Raw genomic sequence first — 27210 nt, forward strand, 5'->3', positions numbered from 1 at the left:
CACCACCCCCGCATCCATCTCTCTGCCTAGCTAAGCCTATGTGGACGTGGAAAACTGATCTTGCAGAGTACTGCGTGTGACCCTTGGCTCTCGCTGTGAAGGGGTTATTTCTCTACTTTTGAGTTTCCGAGTATAACTCCATTCCCACCCCCCAAATGCCTCCTGTGGTGAATATCAACACTGGAAACCTAGTATCTGCAGAGGGTCCTAGGTGTGGGTGCGAGTGCATGTGAAGACCAGGATGAAACAGGGTGGGAGGCTCGCCTGATGCACCCACCCGACCCTCCGGACAGGCTCCCACCCCACCCCCATCCCCAAATTGCGCACCCCCAATTGGAGGCGGGGGAGGGGAGACAGGATGCGGCGTGGCGCTTGCGCACTTATACCTTCAGCACCGCGGACAGCTCCTTCGCCCCCGCCTGCCGGCGCGCGCCACCGCCTCCCCAGCACTGAAGGCGCGCTGACGTCACTCGCCTCTCCTCCGCAAACTCCCCTTCGCAATCGCCTTGGTCGCATCCGCGCCGCCGCCGGCCCAGCTGGACTGCACCACACGGGGCGCGAAATAGGGGGTCACGGGCGCGACCAACCGCGCTGCGGCGGCGGCGGCGACTCAGCGCTGCCTCAGTCTGCAGCGGGCAGCGGAAGAGTCGTGTCGTGCCTGAGAGCGCAGCGGTGCTCCTGGGCCCCTCGCGGTCCGCCCCCGCGGCTCCTGACCAGACTGCTCCTAAGACCCCCTGCCCCGCGCCGCAGCCATGAACTACCTGCGGCGCCGCCTGTCGGACAGCAACTTCATGGCCAATCTGCCAAATGGGTACATGACAGACCTGCAGCGCCCGCAGCCGCCCCCACCGCCGCCCGCTGCCCCCAGTCCCGGGGCCACGACCGGTCCTGTGGCCGCCACTGCCGAGAGGGCCTCTTCGGCCGCCCCCGTGGCCTCTCCGGCTGCCCCTAGCCCCGGGTCCTCAGGGGGCGGTGGCTTCTTCTCGTCGCTGTCCAATGCGGTCAAGCAGACCACAGCGGCCGCGGCCGCCACCTTCAGCGAGCAGGTGGGCGGCGGCTCTGGGGGCGCAGGCCGTGGGGGCGCCGCCGCCAGGGTGCTGCTGGTAATCGACGAGCCCCACACAGACTGGTAAGCCACTGCTGCGGACGCCCCCCCGTGGTTCTGGGTCCCCAGATCATCCCATGATGAGCAATTATTGAGCGCCGCTTGTTTGCCCTCTGTCTGCCCCCCTCGCCCAAACCCTCTTCCTTTAAATTGTTATGCGAAGCGCTTCCTGTGTGCCCCGCCCTTGCCTCCCCGCTGCCCTCACCCAGGCCTTCTTGATCCATACTGGGAGCAGTTATTGGGCGCCTGCTGTGTGCCTCCATCCCACAAGCCTGACTTCAGTATATCCTGTGAGCATTCAAGAGTCTGATGTACCCCGCAACCCGTGCCCCAAAGGTCTTGTCCTCTAATGGATCTTGTGAGCATTTAAGTACTGGCAGTGTGCCTCAGTGGGGAGCCCTTCCTCAAGGCGTTTGGCTTACATGAATTCTGTGAACATTCGTTGGGAGCTTGATATGTGTTTTGTCCTCCTCAGTCCTTGCCCTAAGGCCTTCTCTGATCTCGTGAGCATGTATCCAGAGTGCACTATGTGCCCCACCCCAGCCCTCACCTCAAAAACCTTTTAAACTATTCACTGAACATTGATTGAGTGCCTGCTGTGTATCCCACCCCAGCTTCTTGCCAAAAGCATTGCCTTTAATGGATCCTGTGAGTTTTTATTGATTGCCTTCTGTGTGCCCCAATTCAGTCCCCCTAAGGGCTTATTTCTCCAAAGGATCTAAGAAACATTTATTAAGTGCCTGGTGTATGCCCCATCCCCAAGCCCTTTCCTCAAACATATTTTCCTTAAATGAGTTATATGAGCATTTTTAAACCTACTGTGTGAGGCTTATCTTCACACTCTCGCTCTAAATCCTTTTCCTACAGCAGACGGATCTAGAAGGCATTCATTTGAGTGCCTCCCTTACCGCCTATTCTGAAACTACTTCTTCAACGATCTTTCCTTTGGTGGACCCACCTAGCCTTTATTAACTGCCTGATTTAAAGGTGTGAGCCTTCTCTAAAGGCTCTTTCCTTCAGTGTATTCAGCAAACATTTATTGAGTGCCCACTGTTTATGTCACCCCAGACCCTTTCCCCAATGCCTTTTCCTCCAGTGGCTTCAGTCTGTATATACTGAGCACCATCTGCATGACTCAACCTCAGAACCTTCTCCATAAAGACCTTTGCCTCCAATTAATATAGTGATCATATATCTGCACTTACTGTGTGGAGCATTTCAATCTGTCTTTCCAAGTACCTCTTTAGAAAATCACTCCTGGAGCATTTGTGGAGTACCCACTGTGTGCCGATTCTGTACCTTCTCCATAAAAGCCTTTCTTCCCAAGGATGGAGAATCAAGCTTACATAAATCAAGTTACTGTATCCCCATTTCCCTTCCCCCAAAAACTTTTCCTCCAATGGATCCAGTGATTATATGCTCTTCCATAGCCTCCCCCTCCCATCCTCCTCAAAGACCTTTTCTTTTAACGGATGCAGTGAGCATTTGGTCATTGTCTGCCAGGTGCTTGATTCTAGATCACCTTCCCCCAAAGGCATTTTCCTCCAGCGGCTCCTGTGAGCATTTGTGTAGTGTTTCCTGTGTGCTCTATATTCACACCTCCTCCCCAAAGTTCTTTTCTTCCAGTGGGTGCATAAGCACATTTGCAGTACTTTTTGTGTATAGGAAGTAGATTCCCCTTCTTTTCTCTTAGGGTAACCTGTGCCAGTCATACAACATCTCCACAGAGTCCTTTCCTTCAATAAATTTAAAACCAAATTTAGAAGGATTACCCTTTTCTCACTCTCTTCAGTCTCCCTAGGATTCCCTCTCCCAATCTTAAGACCCCAAAGGGCTTTTTTTTCTATTTAAGCCAATAAACACTTAACTGAACACTTACTACATAAGAGCCATTCTCAACTTCCCCTTTCCAAGCTTGGAAATTCCTGCCCTTGTCTCAAGAGCTCTCTCTCCAGGGGTCCCCTTCAGCCTAAATATATTGAGTACCAGCTCTTTACTGGTTAATTACCTCTCCTCTGCCAGGAGCCCTTACCCAGCTGGCTTTCTCTCTATTCAGAGCCATTTATTCATTCTACAGATAGTTGTTGCATACTTTCCATGTGTTAAACTATGGGAGGCATTTATTATGCACTACAATACACTAGGAAGAAGCCTCCTTCAGTTCCTTTTCCTTCTAATCCCAACCATCAGTTGGGTTCTTCATACCTTCTCCTCCACTCAGCCCCAACAATCTTTTAATGAGCACTTATTCTATACCACTGAGAACCCATAGTCAGTGCTTCTTCTCCCCCTCCTGTAGCACTAATTCCTCCTTCAGTAATCTCCATCCTGCCCTTCACATGACACAATCTCAAAAACTCACGATGTGTACCTACTGCATTCTGGCTAGGAACCCTCTCCCACATAGTAGCCATCTTCCCCACTGCCCTTTCCCCCCAATTAATCCAAAAAGGATTTATCACTCTCTTACTGTGTTCTGTTCAAACAACAACATTCCCATCCCTGCAGCAGACTCCTCCACTCTTTTCTCCTTCAATCCATAAAGCATTTATTGAACACGTGTTTTAATTCCTTCACCAACACCCACTCACACAGATGCCATCTTCCTGGCTAAATTTGCTCTATTGAAGTCAACAAACCTTATTGAAGCCCTTGCTGTACATTGGGGGCTTCCCAGGTGGCGCTAGTGGTAAAGAATCTGCATGCCAATGCAGGAGACGTAAGAGATGCAGTTCTGATCCCTGGTTTGGAAAGATCCACTGGAATATTTTAGTAACCACCCTCCTTTTGACTTACCTTCTTCACTCCAACCCTCCAGGCAGGTCCTTTCCTGCTGCCTTTTCCTTCATTCCATTGAGCATTTATTAATTATCTACAGACCACTAACAAGACCCTTCCCCTTTCCATAATCACAACTCCTGTATTTTCCACTTTTTTTCTCATTTGTCTAGCAAGCACTTACTGAGCACCTGCTGAATTCTGTGAACTATTCTTCCCTTCCACTTCTGTATCCCGAAAACCTTCCTTTATCCCAGCAGTCGCTTCAGTCTTTTCTTCCAGTCAACCTAGCAACTATTTATTTAGTGTCTGATATAGATGGGGTGGGATGGGCAAAGGGAGAGAGCCTGTGTACACCAGGTTTAGTGCAAGGAACAGAGACTCTGCATCATCAGCTTGCAGACATTCATAACCACACAAGCTTAGGGATTTCAGCCTAGAATAAAAGGAATCGTGCAAACTCTGTAATGGGGTTGTACACCTAAGTACAGTCTGGTGCCTTCCCCACAAAACCTCACCACTCTCATTCCTTCCTGGGTCTTGAGTCCTGTGTGCTTTAAAGCTGCAAACTCAGAGTTGAGACTCATCACCTCTTTTTACAGATCATTTAGTCCAGTGTTTTTCCAGCTGTAGGCCACCTCTTGGCTTGTGACCAGTGTTTCATTTTCTTCATGAAATGAAAATAAAACTATGATAAATGATAATATTGATACATGAAAATAAAAAATGAGAATACATTGCACATAGTAAGTGGAATTATTATTTAGTGAAACTGTTACTCCAATAAGAAATAAAATCATTAACGTATACCATACATATTATATGTATTCTGTAATATATTTGTTATACAATGGGTTTATAGTATCACATACATATATACGTGTATGTTTCTTTTCATGAAATGAAATAAAATAGAATAGGAAATATGATCCCATTGTACATATTAAAGGTAATTCTTTACTGAGACTTTCATTCTACTATATGCATATTTATATACATTCTAGATACTGCAACACATAATATATAACATGCAGTATATTATATAAGACATCCTATATTAAATTTTCTGTATATGTGTCTTATATAATATATATTATATATATAGAGCATTCTTATTGTGGCTTCTTTTCTTAGACTTCCCTGGATGCAGACCCTGAGACTCTGAGATTTGTGTGCAGATTGATTGGGGAGAGCTCTTGGGAACAACACGTGTTGCAGAGGAGGAGTGGGGGAAGCAGACTTGGCAGATGGAAAGGTTGAGCAGCTGTGATACTGTGCAACAATTGCTCCAGCCGATCATCTGGGGAGCTCTGGAACTGGGATGACCCTTCAGAGTTGTCCCAATTGAGATGGGGTGGCCAGGCTTTTGTAGTCCTGCATTAGTCAGTGACTACAGGTTGCCCTCTGGGAGGAGGCATAATCTTGCAGAAGGTGAGTCCCTGCTGTAGGGGGCAGTTCCCAGTGATGGACAGCACTGTGAGCCTTTGGCAGCAGATATTCCCAGAAGCTGAAGGACAGTTATGACAAGAAGGAGGGGCTTGAAGATCTGCGTAGAGCACATAGGCAACCCCCAGGACTTCTCAGATTCACTTGCTTTTCAGAAGTTCATTCCATCTGAGAACAGCGTTTCTAGGATTCTAATTGGTCTTGTTTTCTGGGGGGCACTTGAAAGAGCACAGTTAGTGGGGCAAACTACAGCCTCCACTGTAGTTTGATAAATGTGGCATAAATAAATGATACATTTGTTTCCTTCCTGTACTACACAATGTAGATTCCCCTCACCCTCAGCTAGCACCTCCCTTGGTCACAGTGGCTTACCTGGTGAGTGATCCATTCCCTCATCCTTAAGGGATCCCTGAGCTCCTTGTCCCCATCTTCTCAGGCTATGACTGCTGTACTTGTCCATTTGCCTTCAGTGTTGAACAAGAAATACCAACAAGATGTCAAAGCAGATAGCCTGGGAGCCAAATATATTCCTCCCTGCCCCCATTGTTTAATGGCAGCCCTATCAATTCCTGGGCTTCCCTGGTGGCTCAATGGTAAAGAATCCACCTGCTAATGCAGGAGACTTGGGTTCGATCCCTGGGTTGGGAGGATCCCCTGGAGAAGGAAATGGCAACCCACACCAGTATTCTTGCCTGGGAAATCCCATGGACTGAGGAACCTGGCGGGCTACAGTCCATGGGGTCGCAAAGAGTCAGGCACAACTTAGCAACTAAAAACAACAGCAACTATCTCCTCCTGATGATCAGGGTCCATGCACCTGCTGAGATAGACTCATCTTCTTATCCATTGACTTGTGAAACCTGAAGTGTCCAGGTAACAGTTAAAGATTAGAATATCATGGGGTTCTTGCTGTGTCCCCTGGTATCAGTGCTCCCCCTTGGAGAACCAGGACCTTTAACCTTGTAGAGCCCTGAAGGAACAGGAAATACACATTCCAAAAGTGGATCCGGGGATTGATGGTAAGCTAGGCCACTCCTACGTTCACCTCTGAGTTTCCAAACCAGTGTATTCTACCTGTAAGGAACACAGCCCAAACAATGTTCATTGATTTAGGGTGTATACTGTGTTTTGGAGGATGGTACCCCATTCTTGCACAGTATCACCTCCAAGCTGAAATCTAAACTGTGGCTGTACCAATTGGTTTTATCACTCTGTCTGACTGGCAGCTTATGCATGGTGAGGTATAGAATGTCATCAGTAGAAAATTTCAGTTGATTTCATGGGCTTATCTTTACACCTCCTGTGCTGTAAAGTGTGTCCTTCAGTTTGTTTCACTGTTATGTGAGATGCCATACTGGTGGATCAAATATTATGTAAGCCCTTGGACAGTGATGCTGGCTAAGGTCCTGTAGTCAGGAAAAGCAAACTCATACATAGAATATTCCAGTCAAAATGGATCATTACTCTTGTCAGCTCACCAGAGTGGCTGGTTGCCTTCCTAAGGGATGGTGCTGTGTTGGGGACCCAATATTGGTCTCTGATGCTGGCAGGTTGGACATTCAGCAATGATGCCATAGGCCCCACACTCAGCCTCCATCTCTGTTACCCTTGCCACTTCATATGTGTGCCCATCTGCCAGCACTGGGGCAGCTGATTCTAGAAACTGGCTGACATCATTTGGCTGAGTCATTCTAGCTACCTGGTTGCTTAGTGCCACTTTCAGGGTGGATGCTATCTGGTGGGTGTTTACACACAATACAAAGATCTTCACCCCGTTTCATCTCCAATCCCATTTGTCCGCCCACATTTCGGTGTCCCAGACCTCCTTTTCCCAATCTTCCAGTATTGTTCCTTCAAAGTCTCTGCCTAATCAGCCAAGCCATTTACCACTGCCCATCCGTGAATATGTATTTGAATCTTGGGTTGCTTCTCTTTCCCAACAAAACAGATGACCAGGTGCACAGCCCAAGGCTCTGCCCCTTGGGAGTTTTGCCACTGTTTTTCAAGGCTACTCTGAATGGGGCTATAGGATCACCCCTGTTCATTTTTGTCAATTCCACCCACATAGCAAGCCAACCCATTTGTGAACCAAGCTTAAGATTTTTCTCCCTTCATCTGCTGGTTCTAGGGAGTTCTGTTAGTGAGCTGAAGGAGGCACTAACACCAGAGTATGGATGATGCAGGCATCCAGGTTACTTGCTCAGACAGCTTGCTTGGTCCTGTCTGGGATCGATCCTGGCTGCTGGGCCTATCTGACTTCATTACTTGGTGGGCCTGGCACAACCCAGCTCATAACAGGCACCAGGATATGTGGTTCCTTGGTACCCTGTGGTCAAGCATTCTGTCTCACCCAGGGTCCAGTACTGTACCAGGATTTGTTTCTCAAAAGCTGTGTAATTCTCTGCTGCAGATGGCATGGCCTTGCTCCAGAACCCCAGGAGCCTCCCACTCAGGCATCCCATAAGCTCCACACTGCATTTTCCCCCACAATGCAGTATTGTAGGATCTGCTGGATCATATACCCTGTGTGGCAGGACTGCTTGCACCACAGCCTGGACCTGTTCAGGGCTAGCAGCCTTAGATGTCACCTGAAATATAGATCAGAGCAGTATTTCCAGGTGTGGAATATGCTGCCTCCAGAACCTGAGGAATCTTCCCATCTGTTGTGTTTTTATTCATCACAATGGGAGGTGTGTGATGCGATGCTTTGCCCTATGATTTGGAGGGGCTGTTCTGGCATACCTTGGACCCCCAAATCCCTAAAAACTGTACTAATATGGCAGGACCCTGAGTGTTTTTAGGGTTTACCTCCCACCCTCTGGAGTACATGTGTCTTATCAAGGCATTGTGCTAACCAACTCTTGCTCATCTTGCCTGTCAATATGATGTAATTGATATAGTAGTCCAATGTGATAGTCCCTGGGATGTCCAGATAGTCCATTTCTCCTTCGACTATATGATAACATGGAGTGAGAAAGGTAACTTAGCCCTATGGCAAGATGATCAATGTATATTGTGGTCAGCCCCAGATGAATGTGAAATGTCTCTGATCTTCTGATCAAAATAGAAAAGGCATTCACTACATCAGTGGCCACCTGCCATACCTGAGATCTTTTCATTTGCTCCAGCAATGTCAGCATGACTAGTACTGCAGCTTCAATCAGTGCTACCATTTGGTTGAGCTTGCAGTAGTCTACATTCTCAAGGATCCATCCAGCCTCCTCAGGGCCCAAATTGGTTAATTCAGCAGAGATATGATGGGACTGAGCTTCCCGGGTGACTCAGCTGTTAGAGAATCTGCCTGTGATGCAGGATACCCCTGTTCAATTTCTGGGTCAGGAAGTTCCCTTGGAGAAGGGATAGGCTACCCACTCCAGTATTCTTGAGCTTCCCTGGTGGCTCTGATAGTAAAGAATGCACCTGCAATGCAGGAGACCTGGGTTTGATCCCTGGGTTGGGAAGATCCCCTAGAGGAGGGCACGGCAACTCACTCCAGTACTCTTGCCTGGAGAATCCCCACGGACAGAGGAGCACGGCGGGCTACAGTCCATGGGGTCACAAAGAATCGGACACGACTGAGCAACTAAGCACATATACATGATGGGACTAACACCCCTGCATCCTTTGGATCTTTCAGAGGGACACTAATTTCTACCATCACCCTTAGGATAGATACAATATTGTCTTTGATTTACAGCTTTGCTCAGGAAAGGCAGGAATAGTTTCCAAGGCATCCATTTGAACTTCCCAACTACCATAGCTCTTCCCCCACAGGCCAAGGAACTCATGTAGCGGTTCTGAAAACTACAGATATGTCCATTCCAATTAGGTGTTTGTGAGCTGGGGAAGTGATCACTAGGTGAACCTGTGGACCCAATGTACCCACTGTGAGCAGGACCTGGGCTGGGTTCATTTATTACCTTACCTCTACTGTGCTTCTTAACATGTCTGGTGCTACTCTCACCAACGTATTCCTCATTTGTAATTTGGGTATATGCTCTGGGTCCTCCCATAGAATATAGTCAGCTAGTTGGTTTTCCAGACTGGAGTAGTGTATCTTCTCAAACACATCAGCTTCCCTGAGCCCTTTGATCCTTTTCCCCACAATCTGCCATTGAAGTCTGGTGTTTCTATTTCACTTGGTGTGGGCCACTGTTCTTGCCAGGCTTCCACAAGTCATCCAAAACTTGTATCAGCAACATTTCCTAGAGTCCTTACTATGGTTTTAAGTTCTGTGTCCTGGGAGAGTGCTCCAAGTTCATGCTTCATTCCCTTGATCCATTGTCCTCAGCATCCAGTCTCAGGCATGCTTTCTCAGCTCCTGCCAATATATGTTAACCAGATTCTTCAGCTTCCACGTATCATTCCTTTCCTTCCTTTGCAAGCTGAGAACATCTCCAGTCAGGCTGTGCTAGGATTTGATCCTGGTTATTGATCTGGTTGACAGGAGGGGAAGGAAAGTTGATTCTGAGAGGAAGAAGAATTGTTTTATAAGGCACATGCTTCACTCAAGGCCTGTGCATCATCTTCCATCAAAGAGAAGGTCTATATTCTAACAAGGAGAAGTGGGCTACTTCTGCAGACCCAGTGGGTTCAGGTGAATCTGTAAGGTCAAGGTATTAAATGCATCTTCCCAGATATCCCCATCCCAATCTCAGGGCTCCACTCATGTCCTTTTAGGGCCCTGAGCATGGAATAGGGGATGTACTGGGCCTGAGAATTCAACCTTCTCTGAAGTTCTGCTACCCTTACAGTTAAGTCGTAAGTCTGATCTTCTCTTCTGTCTGCCCTCTGGTCACAGAGGATTGAGGTTTCCTTAAATACACCCAAATTTGCTGCCATATTGAGTGCAGGACTTTCACAGCATCATCTTTTACAATTTGAAATAGCTCAACTGGAATTCCATCACCTCCACTAGCTTTGTTCGTAGTGATGCTTCCGAAGGCCCACTTGACTTCACATTCCAAGATGTCTGGCTCTAGGTGAGTGATCACACCATCATGATTATCTGGGTCATGAGGATCTGTTTTGTACAGTTTTTCTGTGTATTCTTGCCACCTCTTCTTAATATCTTCTGCTTTTGTTAGGTCATACCATTTATGTCCTTGATTGAGCCCATCTTTGCGTGAAATGTTCCCTTGGTATCTCTAATTTTCTTGAAGACATCTCTTGTCTTTCCCATTCTGTTGTTTTCCTCTATTTCTTTGCACTGATCACTGAGGAAGGCTTTCTTATCTCTCCTTGCTATTCTTTAGAACTCGGCATTCAAATGGGTATATCTTTCCTTTTCTCCTTTGCTTTTTACTTCTCTTCTTTTCACAGCTATTTGTAAGGCCTCCTTAGACAGCCATTTTGCTTTTTTGCATTTGTTTTTCTTAGGGATGGTCTTGATCACTGCCTCCTATACAATGTCACGAACCTCCATCCATAATTCATCAGGCCTTCTGTCTATGAGATCTAGTCCCTTAAATCTATTTCTCACTTCCACTCTATAATTGTTAGGGATTTGATTTAGGTCATACCTGAATGGTCTACTGGTTTTCCATACTTTCTTCAATTTAAGTCTGAATCTGGCAATAAAGAGTTCATGATCTGAGCCACAGTCAGCTCCCAGTCTTGTTTTTGCTGACTGTATAGAGCTTCTCCATCTTTGGCTGCAAAGAATGTAATCAGTCTGATTTCGGTGTTGACCATCTGGTGACGTCCATATGTAGACTCTTCTCTTGTGTTGATATAAGAGGGTGTTTTCTATGACCAGTGCATTCTCTTGGCAAAACTCTATTAGCCTTTGCCCTGCTTCATTCTGTACTCCAAGGCCAGATTTGCCTTTTACTCCAGGTGTTTCTTGACTTCCTACTTTTGCATTCCAGTCCCATATAATGAAAAGGACATCTTTTTTTGGTTTTAGTTCTAGAAGGTCTTGTAGGTCTTCATAGAACCATTCAACTTCAGCTTCTTCAGCATTACTGGTTGGGGCATAGACTTGGATTACCGTGATATTGAATGGTTTGCCTTGGAAAAGAGCAGAGATCATTCTGTCATTTTTGAGATTGCATGCAAGTACTGCATTTCAGACTCTTGTTGACTATGATGGCTACTCCATTTCTTCTAAGGGATTCTTGCCCACAGTGTAGATATAATGGTCATCTGAGTTAAATTCACCCATTCCAGTTCATTTTAGTTCACTGATTACTAAAATGCTGACATTCACTCTTGCCATCCCCTGTTTGACCACTTCCAATTTGCCTTGATTCATGGACCTAACATTTCAGGTTCCTATGCAATATTGCTCTTTACAGCATCAGACCTTGCTTCCACCACCAGTCACATCCACAACTGGGTGTTGTTTTTGCTTTGGCTCCATCTCTTCATTCTTTCTGGAGTTATTTCTCCACTGATCTCCAGTAGCATATTGGGCACCTACCGACCTGGGGAGTTCATCTTTCAGTGTCCTATCTCTGCCTTTTCACACTGTTCATGGGATTCTCAAGGCAAGAATACTGAAGTGGATTGTGATTCCCTTCTCTAGTGGACCACATTTTGTCAGAACTCTCCACCATGACCTGAAAGAGGTCAGTTTTCATTCCAATCCCAAAGAAAGGCAATGCCAAAGAATGCTCAGACTACCACACAATCACACTTATCTCACATGCTAGTAAAGTAATGCTCAAATTTCCCCAAGCCAGGCTTCAACAATATGTGAACCGTGAACTTCCAGATGTTCAAGCTGGATTTAGAAAAGGCAGAGGAACCAGAGATCAAATTGCCAACATCCGCTGGATCATCGAAAAAGCAAGAGTTCCAGAAAAATATCTATTTCTGCTTTATTGACTATGCCAAAGCCCCTTTGACTGTGTGGATCACAATAAACTGTGGAAAATTCTTCAAGAGATGGGAATACCAGACCACCTGACCTGCCTCTTGAGAAAGCTATATGCAGGTCAGGAAGCAACAGTTAGAACTGGACATGGAACAACAGACTGGTTCCAAATAGGCAAAGGAGTACGTCAAGGTTGTATATTGTCACTCTGCTTATTTAACTTACATGCAGAGTACATCATGAGGAACACTGGGCTGGAAGAAGCACAAGCTGGATTCAAGATTGCCGGGATAAATATCAGTAACCTCAGATATGCAGATGACACCACCCTTATGGCAGAAAGTGAAGAGGAACTAAAAAGCCTCTTGATGAAAGTGAAAGAGGAGAGTGAAAAAGTTGGCTTAAAGCTCAACATTCAGAAAACTAAGATCATGGCATCCAGTCCCATCACTTCATGGCAAATAGATGGGGAAACAGTGGCAAACTTTATTTTTTGGGCTCCATAATCACTGCAGATGGTGATTGCAGCCATGAAATAAAAAGATGCCTACTCCTTGGAAGGAAAGTTATGACCAACCTAGACATCATATTAAAAAGCAGAGACATTACTTTACCAACAAAGGCCCGTCTAGTCAAGGCTATCATTTTTCCAGTAGTCATGTATGGATGTGAGAGTTGGACTATAGAGAAAGTTGAGCACTGAAGAATTGATGCTTTTGAAGTGTGGTGTTGGAGAAGACTCTTGAGAGTCCCTTGAACTGCAAGGAGATCGAACCAGTCTATCCTAAGGGAAATCAGGTCTGAATATTCATTGGAAGGACTGATGCTGAAGCTGAAACTCCAATCCTTTGGCCACCTGATGCGAAGAGCTGACTCATTCTAAAAGACCCTGATGTTGGGAAAGATTGAAGGCGAGAAGAGAAGGGGATGACAGAGGATGAGATGGTTGGATGGCATCACCGACTCAATGAGCATGAGTTTGAGTAAACTCTGGGAGTTGGTGATGGATAGGGAAGCCTGGTGTGCTGCAGTGCATGGGGTCGCAAAGAGTCGGACACAACTGAGCAACTGGACTGAACTAAATACACCCAAGGAGATCTTTTGTCTTTTGCATTTTGCTTTTTTAAAATTTTTTTTATTTATTTGGCTGTGTCAGGTTTTAATTGCAGCACGTGGGATCTTTAGTTGGAGCATGTAGGATCTAGTTCCCTGAGCTCGATTTGAACCTGGGCCCCCTGTCTTGGAAGCACAGACTCTTAGCCACTGGACCACAGGGAAATCCCTACATTTTGCTTTGAATTGGTGATTTTTCACCCTGAGCATGTCTTATATTTCTTCAGCTAATCAATGGTGTTTAGTCTCCCAGGTCTGGTTATCATTTCCCTCACACCTGTCAAGTACCAGCAATATTTCACCAGCTGGTGCATTCCCTTCCACTAGTATCTCATTACAGTCCACCATCAATTAACTGCTGCTTCAAAACCCCATGGCCCTGCACTATAATTCTCCCACTCAGAAGAGTCCACTGCATGCCACATCTTTTCTCCCTGAAGACATCTCCAGTATCATTGGGTTTGCTACATCTTATGGTGCAAGTGGCATCCTTCTTGTACCACAGCCCAGACATGCCACAGGGCACTTTGTGTTACTACAGCATGTCAGAGGCCATCTATGCTGCATGCGTGCATGCTAAGTCACTTCAGTTGTGTCCGACTCTTTGCGACCCCATGGACTGTAGCCCACCAGACTCCTCTGTCCATGGGATTCTCCAGGCAAGAACACTGGTGTAGGTTGCCATGCCCTCCTCCAGGGGATCTTTCTGGCCCAGGGATCGAACCTATGTCTCCTGAGGCTCCTGCACTGCAGGCGGATTCTTTACCACTGAGCCACCAGGGAAGCCCTCATCTATGCTCCACCTGCACAAATGATGGCTCCTTTTTGCCTGCGGGGCTACTGGGTGGCCCAGATCCAGAAAGGCAGTAGAGTTTTCTTTGTAGTTTGACTTCTCTGACCCACTGTTTTAGGTTGGGATCTCTGAAAGATTTTTCAGGCAGAGAATTGCATGCACAGACTTATTTGGGAATGCCTTTGGGATCAACAAGTGGTGCTAGTGGTAAAGAACCCACCTGCCAGTGCAGGAAATGTAAGACGCTGATTCGATCCCTGGATCAGGAAGATCCCCTGGAGGAGGGCATGGCAACCCACTCCAGTATTCTTACCTGGGAAATCCCATGGACAGAGGAGCCTGGTGGGCTATAGTGCATGGGCTCGCAAAGAGTCAGATACAACTAAAGCAACTTAGCACACATGCATTGGGATCAACAGCTATAAGGAAGGCAAAGCTGAACATTTGGAGAAGTGGGTCCACAGTGCAGTTGCCTCTGAGGCCTCAGCTGATCCTAGGGAGAGCTCCTAGGGAGATTCTAGGGTGGTCCTTCAGAGTCAGCCTATAACTGAGGCAAAGAGGTTGGCCTTCATACTCACTCACAGACCAGATATAATCCATGGGCTGTCCAAAATAGGTATAACCTTGGGCAGGAAAGTTCCCAGTGATCGAAGATAATTCCCCAAGGAACACAGCTGCAATCTGTCAACAGCTGATACTCAGGGTGCATTGGCTCTGAAGAGGAGACCTGAGCAGAGCACTATAGTATCCACTACATATATGGTCAAAAAAGTTTGAAAAAGAAAGTAGTGATATAGTCTACACTCATCATCATTTTCTAAATGAAAAATGCACAGGTCTAAGAGACTCTCTTCCAACATCTGTGAGGGGACAGTGTCAGAGATAAGGTGGGAGGTAGGAGGGAAGAGTGAAAGAGAGAAGAAAATAGCTTGTGGTCTTTGGGTTATGTCAGTGAAATCACCAGAGTCCAGTTGTGCTGCATGTATATCAGAGACCCTGATGGTGTGCATGTAGGCAATCCCAGGAGTGGCTCCTCCCCTCAATCCCTGTCTATGAAAAACCTGATTGGTGATGAGCTTCTGTTTGTGAACAAGCCTGTCAGATAGGAATCCTGGGCCTGGTGGAGGAGTCTAGCTGGGGATCGGCCCAGGGACAGTGACTTAGCAATTTGTGATATGCCTACTGCCATTCCTACCCCTCTTCCCTCCTGTAGTTTCCCTTTATCCTCAGCAGCATTTCTCTCCAACCTCATCATGGTTGACTCCGGCTTCTATTGATCCCTCACCAGCCTGCGGCCCTTAGTCTGCTCTTCCTTTTCTGATGCAGCTGCCCACTCATGACTTCTGTGTCCCTCTCGGTGCACAACGACACATGGTAAATGTGTTCCTCCTTGGGAAAGGACCCAAGCAAAGAGATGCTGCAGCTCACACAGATAGGCACTGACACATACTTGGACATACTCCATATATATATATAGTGGCTCAGCTGGTCAAGAACCTGCCTGCCAATGCAGAGATGCAAGAGACACAGGTTCAATCCCTGGGTTGGGAAGATCCTCTGGAGAAGGAAATGACAACCCACTCCAGTATTCTTGCCTGGAGAATCCCGTGGACAGGGGAGCCTGGCAGGCTGTAGTCCATTGGGTCGCAAAAGAGTTGAACATGACTAAGTATGCACACGCACACACACACACAGGTATAGATATGTCCTCTAAGAATCTTTGCCATTTTACAAACCTCCATGCCATTTCAAAGTATGTTACAGTGTACAAAGCATTCCTTGTTTTGAGAAGTTTTTTCAAATAGCAGTGTGACAAGAAAACCATACTTTGGGAAATGCCTGCACTCTGTTTTAAGAACTCGTAATTTGCAGTGTCCTTTGACATTTATAGGGCTTCCCTTGTGGCTTAGCTGGTAAAGAATTCGCCTGCAATGTGGGAGACCTGGATTCGATCCCTGGGTTGGGAAGATCCCCTGGAGAAGGAAAAGGCTACCGACTCCAGTATTCTGGCCTGGAGATTTCAATGGACTGTATAGTCCATGGGGTCACAAAGAGTCAGACACGACTGAGCGATTTAGTACCTTGACATTTACATACCTCCACAAGGATTATAACAGACTTCATTGTTCACAAACAACTCTTAGGTTTTTTCAAACTATTTCAATGATCATAAATCACTTTATAGTTTCTGTAGTGGCACTGAAGGAGCAAAGGGGTCCAAGGACCCGTCTGGGTTTTGTCTTTCTAAGACTTGAGCATTAACAGATGTGTTCTGCTTTTCCTCTCCAGGGCGAAATACTTCAAAGGGAAAAAGATCCATGGAGAAATTGACATTAAAGTAGAACAGGTTAGTTGGGGCAGGTGGACCGGGGGGCCAACTGTCCATACTGCAAAGTGGTCTTTTGTGTGTGATGTGAGTGAATCCCTGATATTTTTCCTCCCCAGGCTGAATTCTCTGATCTCAACCTCGTGGCTCATGCCAATGGTGGATTCTCTGTGGACATGGAAGTTCTTCGGAATGGGGTGAAGGTTGTGCGGTGAGTGTAAAAGGCTACCTTGGTATTATGGGAGAGACATAGGGGCTCCCTTAGAGTTGAGGGAGATTCCCCACCTCCTATCCTATCTTTCTGTGAACAAGACTTAGGCACATTACAGTAGCCAAGATATGGAGACAACCTAAGTATCCATCAATGGATGAATGGATAAAGAAGAAGTGGTACACATACATACACACACACACACACACACGCACACACACACAAAGGGATGTTATTCAGCCATGAGAAAGAAGGAAATCCTGCCATTTGTGACAACATGGATGGATCTTGAGGCCATTATGCTAAGTGAGATAAATCAGACAGAGAAAGAGAAATACTGTATGATATCACTTAGATGTGGATTCTAAAAGACCCAAACTAATAGAAATCACCTTTCTAGAAGGGTGATTGCTAGAGGCTGGGGGAGGGTGTGTAAAAATAGAAGAGATGTTTAAGTGTCCAAGTTTGCAACTGGTAGATAAATAAGTCCTAGAGATCTAATTCACAGTATGCATGATATAGACAATAATACTATATCATAATCAGCAAAGCTCCTATTATAAAAAACTAAATCTTAATTATTCCTACCATGAAAAAAAGAAATGATAATTATGTGACAATGGTAAGAGTACTAACTAATGCTACAATGGCAATCATATTATATTAATATAAATGTATCAATAACAGATTATATATCTTCCCTGGTGGCTCAGTGGTAAAGAACCTGCCTGTAATGCAGGAGACTCAGGTTCCATCCCTGGGTTGAGAAGATCCTCTGTACAAGGGATTTTCTACCCACTCCAGTATTCTTGCCTGGGAAATCCCATGGACAGAGGAGCCTGGCTGGCTACAGTCCATGGGGTTGCAAAAGAGTTGGACACAACCTAGCAACTAAACAACAACAATACACCTTACACTTCAGTTATGTCCACTTCTTTGTGACCGTACGGACTGTAGCCCGCTAGGCTCTTCTGTCCATGGGATTCTCCAGGCAAGAATACTGGAGCGGGTTGCTGTTTCCTCCTCCAGAAAGTGAAAGTGAAGTCGCTCAGTCATGTCCAATTCTTTGCGACCCCATGGACTGTGACCCACCAGGCTCCTCCATCCGTGGGGTTCTCCAGGCAAGAGTACTGGAGTGGGTTGCCATTTCCTTCTCCAGGAGATCTTTCCAACCCAGGGATCGAACCTTGGTCTCCCGCATTGCAGGCAGACACTTTTAACCTCTGAGCCACCAGGGAAGTCCTAGTAATTGACATATAACATGTCAATTATATTCCAATTTTTTTAAAGAACTTAGGAACAGAATGAAAGGAGATAGCTTCTCTTCTGAAGAAGAGCCAAGGATCTCAGAAGACAACAAGCCAAATTTTTCAGTGACTAATTCAACAAGTATTTCTTGAGCATCTACTGCATACCAGGTGCTACTCTCAGCATTTCACATCCAACAAATATTTACTGAGTATCTGTTGTGTGTCAGGAGCTGTTCTTCATGCTGAGGTCCTGGAAGTGAACAAAACAGACCCCAAAAAGACCAAAAAAAAAAATCCTCTGCTCTCATGAAGCTTACATTCTACTGTGGGATACACATAATAAACAAAGAAGAAAATGTCGAAGTGCTAAAAATATATTTATGTATATCAGCAAAGGGCTGTAGTGATTGTTGGATGATGAAGAGTCTGCAGTTTGGTTGGTGTAGACCAAAAGAGTGAGAGATATTTGAGGAAAGACCTGAAGGAGGTGGAAGAGTGGTGCATGCAGAAATCTAGGGAGGCTACATTTCAGGCTGAGGGAATAGCCCATGTAGAGCCCTGAGGCTGGCATTTATTCTGGGCAGGATCTTTTGTGTACAGTGGTAGTCTAAGAGATTGTGATGGGGAAACTGTAAGAGCTGAGTAGGCAAGCTGCAAGCTTACCTTGGTGAGGAAAGAGCAGGCAGGAAAGACTTGAAAGGGGGTCACAAGATGAGGAGAGGTTAGGAAGGGCATAGGTGGAGGGAATAGCTTGTGTGTGTGGCTGAGGTAAGAAACCACTATGCCGTTTCTAGGGGCCATGTAGATTTCAAAACTTGACCTTTATTCTAAAGGTGGTGGGGAACTTCTGGGGGGACCCTCAACACTCTTACTCTTGCCACCCCAGGTCTCTGAAGCCAGACTTCGTGCTGATCCGCCAGCATGCCTTCAGCATGGCACGGAATGGAGACTACCGCAGTTTGGTTATTGGGCTGCAGTATGCCGGAATCCCCAGCATTAACTCTTTGCATTCTGTCTACAACTTCTGTGACAAACCCTGGGTGGTAAGTGACAGGAAGGGTGCTACTAGCAGAGGGAATAGCTCATACATGCATGTGGGAGTTTGAACCAGTGTGATTTGGGGGATCGGAGGAAGCTTGGAACCTTGGAAGTCCCAGCTTACAGACTCCCTCAAGGTGAAGGGACTTGCTGACCCATCTCTTCTGACTCTCCTAGTTTGCCCAGATGGTTCGACTGCACAAGAAACTGGGGACAGAGGAATTCCCTCTAATCGATCAGACCTTCTACCCCAATCACAAAGAGATGGTGAGTCTAGGGGAAGGGAGTGGGCAGGAGGGAAAAGCATCATGCCTATTGCAATAATATTGCCAATGGATGTGTTGCTGGTGGAATGCCATCAGAGAGTACAGCTGACACATGCACATGGAGGGCGACGTTGCTTTGTGATAGGGTTTATTAATGCCATACATTTATGTACGTAGTTACAAGTATGATTTAAATCATTGATCCTGCTATAGTGTCTATTCTCACCAGTATTAAGAAACTGATTTCCAATGTAAACAAAATTAATGTAATGATTCAGATTACGTTACATATACAAATCAAGACATTGTTACTAACATTATCAAATATTCCTCCTGATAGAAATGTTAACAGTGTTTCAAATTAGGGTTGCCAGTAAAGATTATCAATAGCAATGTTATACATTAAATTGTATGCAAATAGAAAATTTGACTGTTGGCTACTATTATCAAATATAATTGTTAACATTATAAATTATACCCATTATTTCAAACTATTCTTATTGATGTAAATTATGAGTACCAGTGTTATAAATTATAGTTCCAAATAGAAGTTAAGTAATCATTTCTACTATCACTGAAGATTATAACTATTATTTAAATTATTATCAGTATATAAATTATGCTCTAATACAAATTATAAGTCCCTGTTTTGAATTGTATCATACTTAATAATAAAAATTGTATTATCATTACTAATATCATCAAATATTATAACTAAGATTACAATTTATTACAAGTGTTATAAATTAAGATTCTCAATATAAGTGATTAGAACCTATTTTGTGAATTAAGGTATAATTACTAAAAGAAATTAAGCTATAAGTACAAACATTGTAACATACTGTTACAAATTATTGCCAATGTTATAAATTAAGATTACTAATATAAATTATGAATATCTATATTTTGAGCTATCCTACAGTTACTAATCAGAGAAGGCAATGGCAAGCCACTCCAGTACTCTTGCCTAGAAAATCCCATGGATGGAGCAGCCTGTTAGGCTGCAGTCCGTGGGGTCGCTAAGGGTCGGACACGACTGAGCGACTTCACTTTCACTTTTCACTTTCACACATTGGAGAAGGAAATGGCAACCCACTCCAGTGTTCTTGCCTGGAGAATCCCAGGGATGGGGGAGCCTGGTGGGCTTCCGTCTATGGGGTCACACAGAGTCGGACACGACTGAAGTGACTTAGCAGCAGCAGCAGCAACAGTTACTAATAGAAATCACTATTAATGTGGTTAATAATCCTCTTGATATCATAAATAGTCACTAATATTAAAGTTATGATTACTAATATGAGTACAACATTAATCAAATTATTAATTCCAAGTTATTAATAAAATTTTAGTTCCAAATAGAAAGTGAGTCACTGTGCCTAGTGCCATCAAATTTTATAACTAATTTTACAAGTTTTTTATGATTTTATAAGTTGTATTTACTTATATAAGTTATCATCGCCAGTTTTATGAATTAAATTACAATTAAATATCAATATTGACCCAGCTTTATCAACTTGAATAAACATTGATTAAAGTAGTAAAAATTCTTACAAGTATTACAAATTATGGTCACTGATACAAATCAGCAGTGTTATGAATTAAGCTTACTTGTAGATGAAAATCAAATTATTACTTTGAAACCAAATTTGTTCATCATTATTATTATCTTATATTCATTGAGAAACTATGGTTAAGAACATGGACCCTGAAGTCAGAATTTCTGTGTTGTAATCCTAGCTCCACAACTTACTAACTTCTGAACATAAGAAACATTAGTTAAATGCTCTGCGCCTCAGTTTTCCCATCTGTAAAATGGGGGTAATAATAGTTCCTGCCTCATAGAGTTAATGTGAGAATTAAATTATTTAGCAAACATAAAGAACAGTGGTTAGAACAGTGCATCTGGCATATATACTAACTGCTACCTAAGTGTTGATGAACACTTGTTTGTTGTCCCTTCTGAATTTGAAGTGTTTTTATCATGGAAGGATGTCGGACTCTGTCAAATGTTTTTTCTGTGTTTATTGATATGATATGGCTCTTGGCCTTTATTCTATGAATATGGTGTATTACATTAATTGACTTTTATCTGAATTAAGCCACACTTGCATTCCTGGGTCAGATCCCAGTTGATCTGGCATATGACCCTTTTTATATGCTGTGGGATTCAGTTTTTTAGTATTTTGTTGAAAATTATGCTGTCAGTAATCATAAGGGACATTGATCTGTAGTTTTCTTATGATGTCTTTGTCTGGTTTTGGTATTGGGGTAATAGTAACCTCATACAATGAAATAGACAGTGTTCCCTCATCTTCTATTTTTAAGAAGAGTTAATGAAAGATTGGTGTTACTTTTAAATTTTTGGTATACTTCACCAGTAAAGAAGTTTTTTTTATTCACTAATTCAATCTCTTCATTTATTGTAGGTCTATTCAGATTTTTCACTTCTTGAGTTAGTATCGGAAGTTTGTGTCTTTCTAGGAATTTGTCTATTTCAGCTAGGTTTTCTAGTTTATTAGCATAGAATTGTTCATAGAACTCTCTTATAGTCCTTTTTATTTCTGTAAGGTTAGTAATTATGTCTCTTTCATTCCTAATTTTAGTAGCTAGTTTTCTCTTTTTTAAAATCTTAGTCTAAAGGTTTGTCTATTTTGTTGATCTTTTCAGAGAATCAATTTTCGTTTCACCAATTTTCTCTATTTTTTTTTTCTATTTTCAACTTCATTTATTTCCACCCTAATCTTTATTTATTCTTTTCTTCTGCTTGCTCTGGTGTTTGTTTTTGCTTTTGCTTTTTGTCTAAATTCTTAGGAAGATTATTGGCTGTTGACTTGATATTTTTCTTCTTTTTAAAAATAAAAGTTTACAACTATGAATTTCCCTATAAGCAATTTTTGTACATTGTCTTCATTTTCTTTTGTCTCAAAGTATCTTCTAATTTTCATGATGACTTCTTTGACCCATTGTTTATTTAAGAGTATGTTGTTTCAGTTCAGTTCAGTTCAGTTCAGTTCAGTCGCTCAGTCGTGTCCGACTCTCTGCAACCCCATGAATCATAGCACGCCAAGCCTCCCTGTCCATCACCAACTCCCGGAGTTCACTCAAACTCATGTCCACAGAGTCGGTGATGCCATCCAGCCATCTCATTCTCGGTCGTCCCCTTCTCCTCCCGCCCCCAACCTTTCCTAGCATCAGAGTCTTTTACTTTCCACATATTTGTGAATTTCCCAAATTTCTTCCTGTTATTTGTTTCTAATTTCATTCAGTTGTAGTCAGAGAACATAGTTTGTATGATTCAGTCCTTTTACATTATTGAGATGTGTTTTGTGGCTTAACATATAGTTTGTCCTAGAGAATGTTCTATGTACACTTGAGAAGAATATGTATGCCGCAGTTGTAGGATGGAGTGTTCTATAGACATCTGTTAGGTCTGGTTGGTTTACAGTGCTGTTCTGGTCTTCTCTTTCCTTGTTTATCCGCTGTCTAGTTGTTTTATGCATTATTTAATGTGAGGTATTAAAATCTCCAGCAATTATTGCTGAATTGTCCATTTCTCCCTTTCAGTTCTGCCTGGTTTTTTGTTTCAATATAACTCTGTTGTTAGGTACATATATGTTTATCATTGTTAAATCTTCTTGATAGATTGACTCTTTTATCAATATAAAATGTCCTCTTTTATCTCTAGTAACAACTTTTGTTTTAAAGTCTATTTTATCTGATGTTAGTATAGCCATGCCAGTCCTCTTTTGGTTACTGTTTGCATGGTAAATCTTTTTCCATTCATTTACTTTCAACTTATTTGAAAGTGTAGTTCAACTTGTTTCTAAAGTGTATCTCTTGTAGATAGCATATATTGGGTCATGTTTTTCATCTATTTTGCCTATCTCTGCCCTTTAATTGGAGTGTTTAATTAATTTACATTTAATGTAATTACTGATAAGATAAAATTTATGTTATAATTTTGCTATTTGTTTTCTATATTTTTGTGTCTATTTTTGTTCCTGTATTTCTCTGTTAATGCATACCTTCATGTTAAATAGATATTTTCCAGTGTGCCATTATAATTCTCTTGATATTTCTTTTCCATATTTTTTAAAAAATATTTTCTTTGTAGTTTCCCTGGGGATTACAATTAACATTTTAATTTATACCACTCTCATTTTAATTAAAGCCAGTTTAATTTCAATAGTATTTTAAAAACTTTGCCTCTTTATAGCTTTATTCACTCACTCTGCCTTTGTGCTATTGTTGTCATACAAATTACATTTTTACACATCATATGCCCATGCATATAGACTTATGAATTATTGCTTGATGCAGCTGTGTTTTAAATCAGATAGGCTGGGGAAAGTGTCAGAAACAAAAAAAAACATAACAGTATGCATTCATACTGTTACAGATGCTCATTTCTTCACGTTTTTACAACTTTGCTTAGCCTTCACTTCCTGCCTGTGCAGAGCCTCGGGGTCAGCCAGAGATCCTATTCATGCACACAGCCTTATGCATGTTTATGGCTTTTTAGATTCCTAGGAATATGTCAGAACTTTTCAAAGACTCCTATGGATGTCTTATTCCCCAGATTTTTCTGTTAAGTCTTTTGATCAGCTTGTTGTTTTTCTTAACTATAATTGTTGCCTCAAGCAGCTGCTCTGTTAAATAACTGCTGCTGATTATTTTTGAAAAGCATCTGCCCAAAACACTCCTCACATCAGGTGAACTCTGAGTCAGGTCAAATAGACAAGTCCTGTGTGTGAAGTTTTCTAGGTAAGTCCCAGACAGGTTAAATAAAGATAGTTCTTTGGGAATGGGGCTTTGGAGGACTCCAACCCTGTTCTGCTTCTTCCATTGGCTGCTAGCCTGCTGGTTTTCATCAGAATTGCAAGGCTGTTGATTTTCAAATCTGTTGGGGAGGTGGAAAGAAGAGAATAAAAACAGAAAAAGTTCAAATTTCATAAAACTTAACTGTTCTTAGTGAGATTCAGCCTTTTTCTTGAGTAAATACTTCTTGAATTATTGTAAACCTATGCTCAATTTTCAGAGTTCTGACAAAGTTCATTGTGACTACTTTTGCCAGTATTCTCATTGCTTTTACAGAGGAGAGGACTGTTATAGGCACTTACTCTGGTATTTCTGCTGACTTCTCCTCCAGGTATATCTTGTTCTCTCCCTGCCCTAGGATAATGGTATTTCAAAGTCAGGATCTGGGAGCTAGATCATTGCTACTGGAACATCCTTGCTTCTAGATTGCCTCATTGTGAAGAGCTAGGAAATATATTTTTGTTGCTGTTTAGTTGCTCAATCGTATGCGACTCTTTGTGACCCCATGGGTTGTAGTCCACCAGGTTCCTCTGTCCATGGGATTTTCCAGGCAAGATTATTGGAGTGGTTTATGACATATATACATATGAAATTTTATATATACACATGTATGAAATTATATGTAGTGTGCTCATACTGATACTTTTTTTTTGCCATGCCATACAGCTTGTGGGATCTTAGTTCCCCAACCAGGGATCAAACACAGACCCCCAACAGTGAAAGTGCCAAGTACTAACCACTGGACCACCAGGGAATTCCACTGATACTTTCAATTCTAATCCAATACAATATAAGGTTCCTTCTAGCCTTTCCCCATTCCATATTTATATTTCTCTTCTCTAACACTGAGAGCCCTAGCTTCCAACATCATCAACATATTTACTCATTTGCTCAATCCTACAATACACAGAAAATATTTTTAGAATTTCAACACACCACTGTGAAAAACAACCTCAATAAGGTATAACTTGAGATTTGTTTGCCCTTTTTATGTCTTTATATGAGAATATACAAAGTATTATATTCAAATGCTACATGCTTTAGTTCATTTTGTCATTCAAAACAGTTGTGTTACACATTTTATTTCAAATATAGTTTGTTTCCCTTTATATTAAATTTTAGGTTTTTTACTATCTATACTGACTTAATTTTATGTATTTAAATGTAATATGTTAGCATGATTCCAAAAGTCAAAATATAAAAAGGCATTCCCAGATAAAAATTTAAGGCTACAGGACTTGGATAACTTTCTAGGGGAACATAGTTTACTGAAATTTACCCCATTTGAGCATAACACACCAGTTTCCATAGAAGTAACAGAAAGGAGAGATAAGAAAGCCTTCCTCAGTGATCAATGCAAAGAAACAGATGAAAATAATAGAATGGGAAAGACGAGAGATCTCTTCAAGAAAATTAGAGATACTAAGGGAATATTTCATGCAAAGATGGGCACAATAAAGGATAGAAATGGTAGGGACCTAACAGAAGCAGAAGATATTAAGAAGAGGTGGCAAGAATACACAGAAGAACTGTACAAAAAAGATCTTCATGACCCAGATAATCACGATGGTGTGATCAATCACCTAGAAGTCAAGTGGGCCTTAGGAAGCATCACTACAGACAAAGCTAGTGGAGGTGATGGAATTCCACTTGAGGTATTTCAAATCCTGAAAGATGATGCTGTAAAAGTGCTGCACTCAATATGCCAGCAAATTTGGAAAACTCAGCAGTGGCCACAGGATTGGAAAAGGTCAGTTTTCCTGGTCAACCACTTGTAAAAGAATGAAACTAGAACACTCCCTAACACCATACACAAAAATAAACTCAAAATGGATTAAAGATCTAAATGTAAGACCAGAAACTATAAAACTCCTAGAGGAGAACATAGGCAAAACACTCCCCGACATAAATCACAGCAGGATCCTCCATGACCCACCTCCCAGAATACTGGAAATAAAAGCAAAAATAAACAAATGGGACCTAATTAAAATTAAAAGCTTCTGCACAGCAAAGGAAACTATAAGCAAGGTGAAAAGACAGCCTTCAGAATGGGAGAAAATAATAGCAAACGGAGCAACTGACAAATAATTAATCTCCAAAATATACAAGCAACTCCTGCAGCTCAATTCCAGAAAAATAAATGACCCAATAAAAAAATGGGCCAAAGAACTAAACAGACATTTCTCCAAAGAAGACATACAGAAGGCTAACAAACACATGTAAAGATACTCAACATCACTCATAATCAGAGAAATGCAAATCAAAACCACAGTGAGGTACCATTTCACGCCAGTCAGAATGGCTGCTATCCAAAAGTCTACAAGCAATAAATGCTGGAGAGGATGTGGAGAAAAGGGAACCCTCTTACACTGTTGGTGGGAATGCAAACTAGAACAGCCACTATGGAGAACAGTGTGGAGATTCCTTAAAAACCTGGAAATAGAACTGCCATACGACCCAGCAGTCGCACTCCTGGGCATACACACCGAGGAATCCAGAATTGAAAGAGACACATGTATTCCAATGTTCATCGCAACATTGTTTATAATAGCCAGGAAATGGAAGGAACCTAAATGTCCATCTGCAGACGAATGGATAAGAAAGCTTTGGTACATATATACAATGGAGTATTACTCAGCAATTATAAAAAATACATTTCAATCAGTTCTAATGAGGTGGATGAAACTGGAGCCTATTATACAGAGGGAAGTAAGGCAGAAAGAAAAACACCAATTCAGTATACTAACGCATATATATGGAATTTAGAAAGATGATAATGATAACCTTGTATACGAGACAGCAAAAGAGACATAGATGTATAGAACAGTCTTTTGGACTCTGTGGGAGAGGGCGAGGGTGGGATGATTTGGGAGAATGGCATTGAAATATGTATATTATCATATGTGAAAAGAATCGCCAGTCCAGATTCAATGCATGATACAGGATGCTTGGGGCTGGTGTACTGGGATGAACCAGAGGGATGGGATGGGGAGGGAGGTGGGAAGGGGGTTCAAGATGGGGAATATATGTACACCCGAGGCAGATTCATGTCAATGTATGGCAAAACCAATACAATAATGTAAAGTAATTAGCCTCCAATTAAAATAAATAAAACATTTTTAAAAAGGTCCGTTTTCATTTCAATCCCAAAGAAAGTCAATGCCAAAGTATCCTCAAACTATCACACAGTTGCACTCATCTCACACACTAGTAAAGTCATGCTTAAAATTCTCCAAGCCAGGCTTC

General features: G+C 42.8%; 1 protein-coding gene across 2 annotated transcripts in view; it reads left to right on the plus strand.

The window, feature by feature from the left end:
- The first annotated feature begins 614 nt into the window (after nucleotides 1–614).
- The window catches only part of SYN1 (synapsin I), a 61503-nt gene continuing 34907 nt past the window's right edge, over nucleotides 615–27210 (plus strand). Inside the window, exons 1-5 of one of the 2 annotated variants that reach the window (XM_055438222.2) lie at nucleotides 615–1129; nucleotides 16345–16402; nucleotides 16501–16592; nucleotides 18729–18885; nucleotides 19058–19147. In XM_055438222.2, coding sequence (XP_055294197.2) covers nucleotides 753–1129; nucleotides 16345–16402; nucleotides 16501–16592; nucleotides 18729–18885; nucleotides 19058–19147 — 774 coding nt within the window. In that variant the 5' untranslated portion in view covers nucleotides 615–752. The remainder of the gene's footprint in view (nucleotides 1130–16344; nucleotides 16403–16500; nucleotides 16593–18728; nucleotides 18886–19057; nucleotides 19148–27210) is intronic. The other variant, XM_055438223.2, reaches the window with a different exon arrangement.

This window comes from Moschus berezovskii, chromosome X, assembly GCF_049115385.1.
Source record: "Moschus berezovskii isolate FMDL1 chromosome X, NW_MosBer_1.0, whole genome shotgun sequence".
Classification (NCBI taxonomy): domain Eukaryota; kingdom Metazoa; phylum Chordata; class Mammalia; order Artiodactyla; family Moschidae; genus Moschus; species Moschus berezovskii.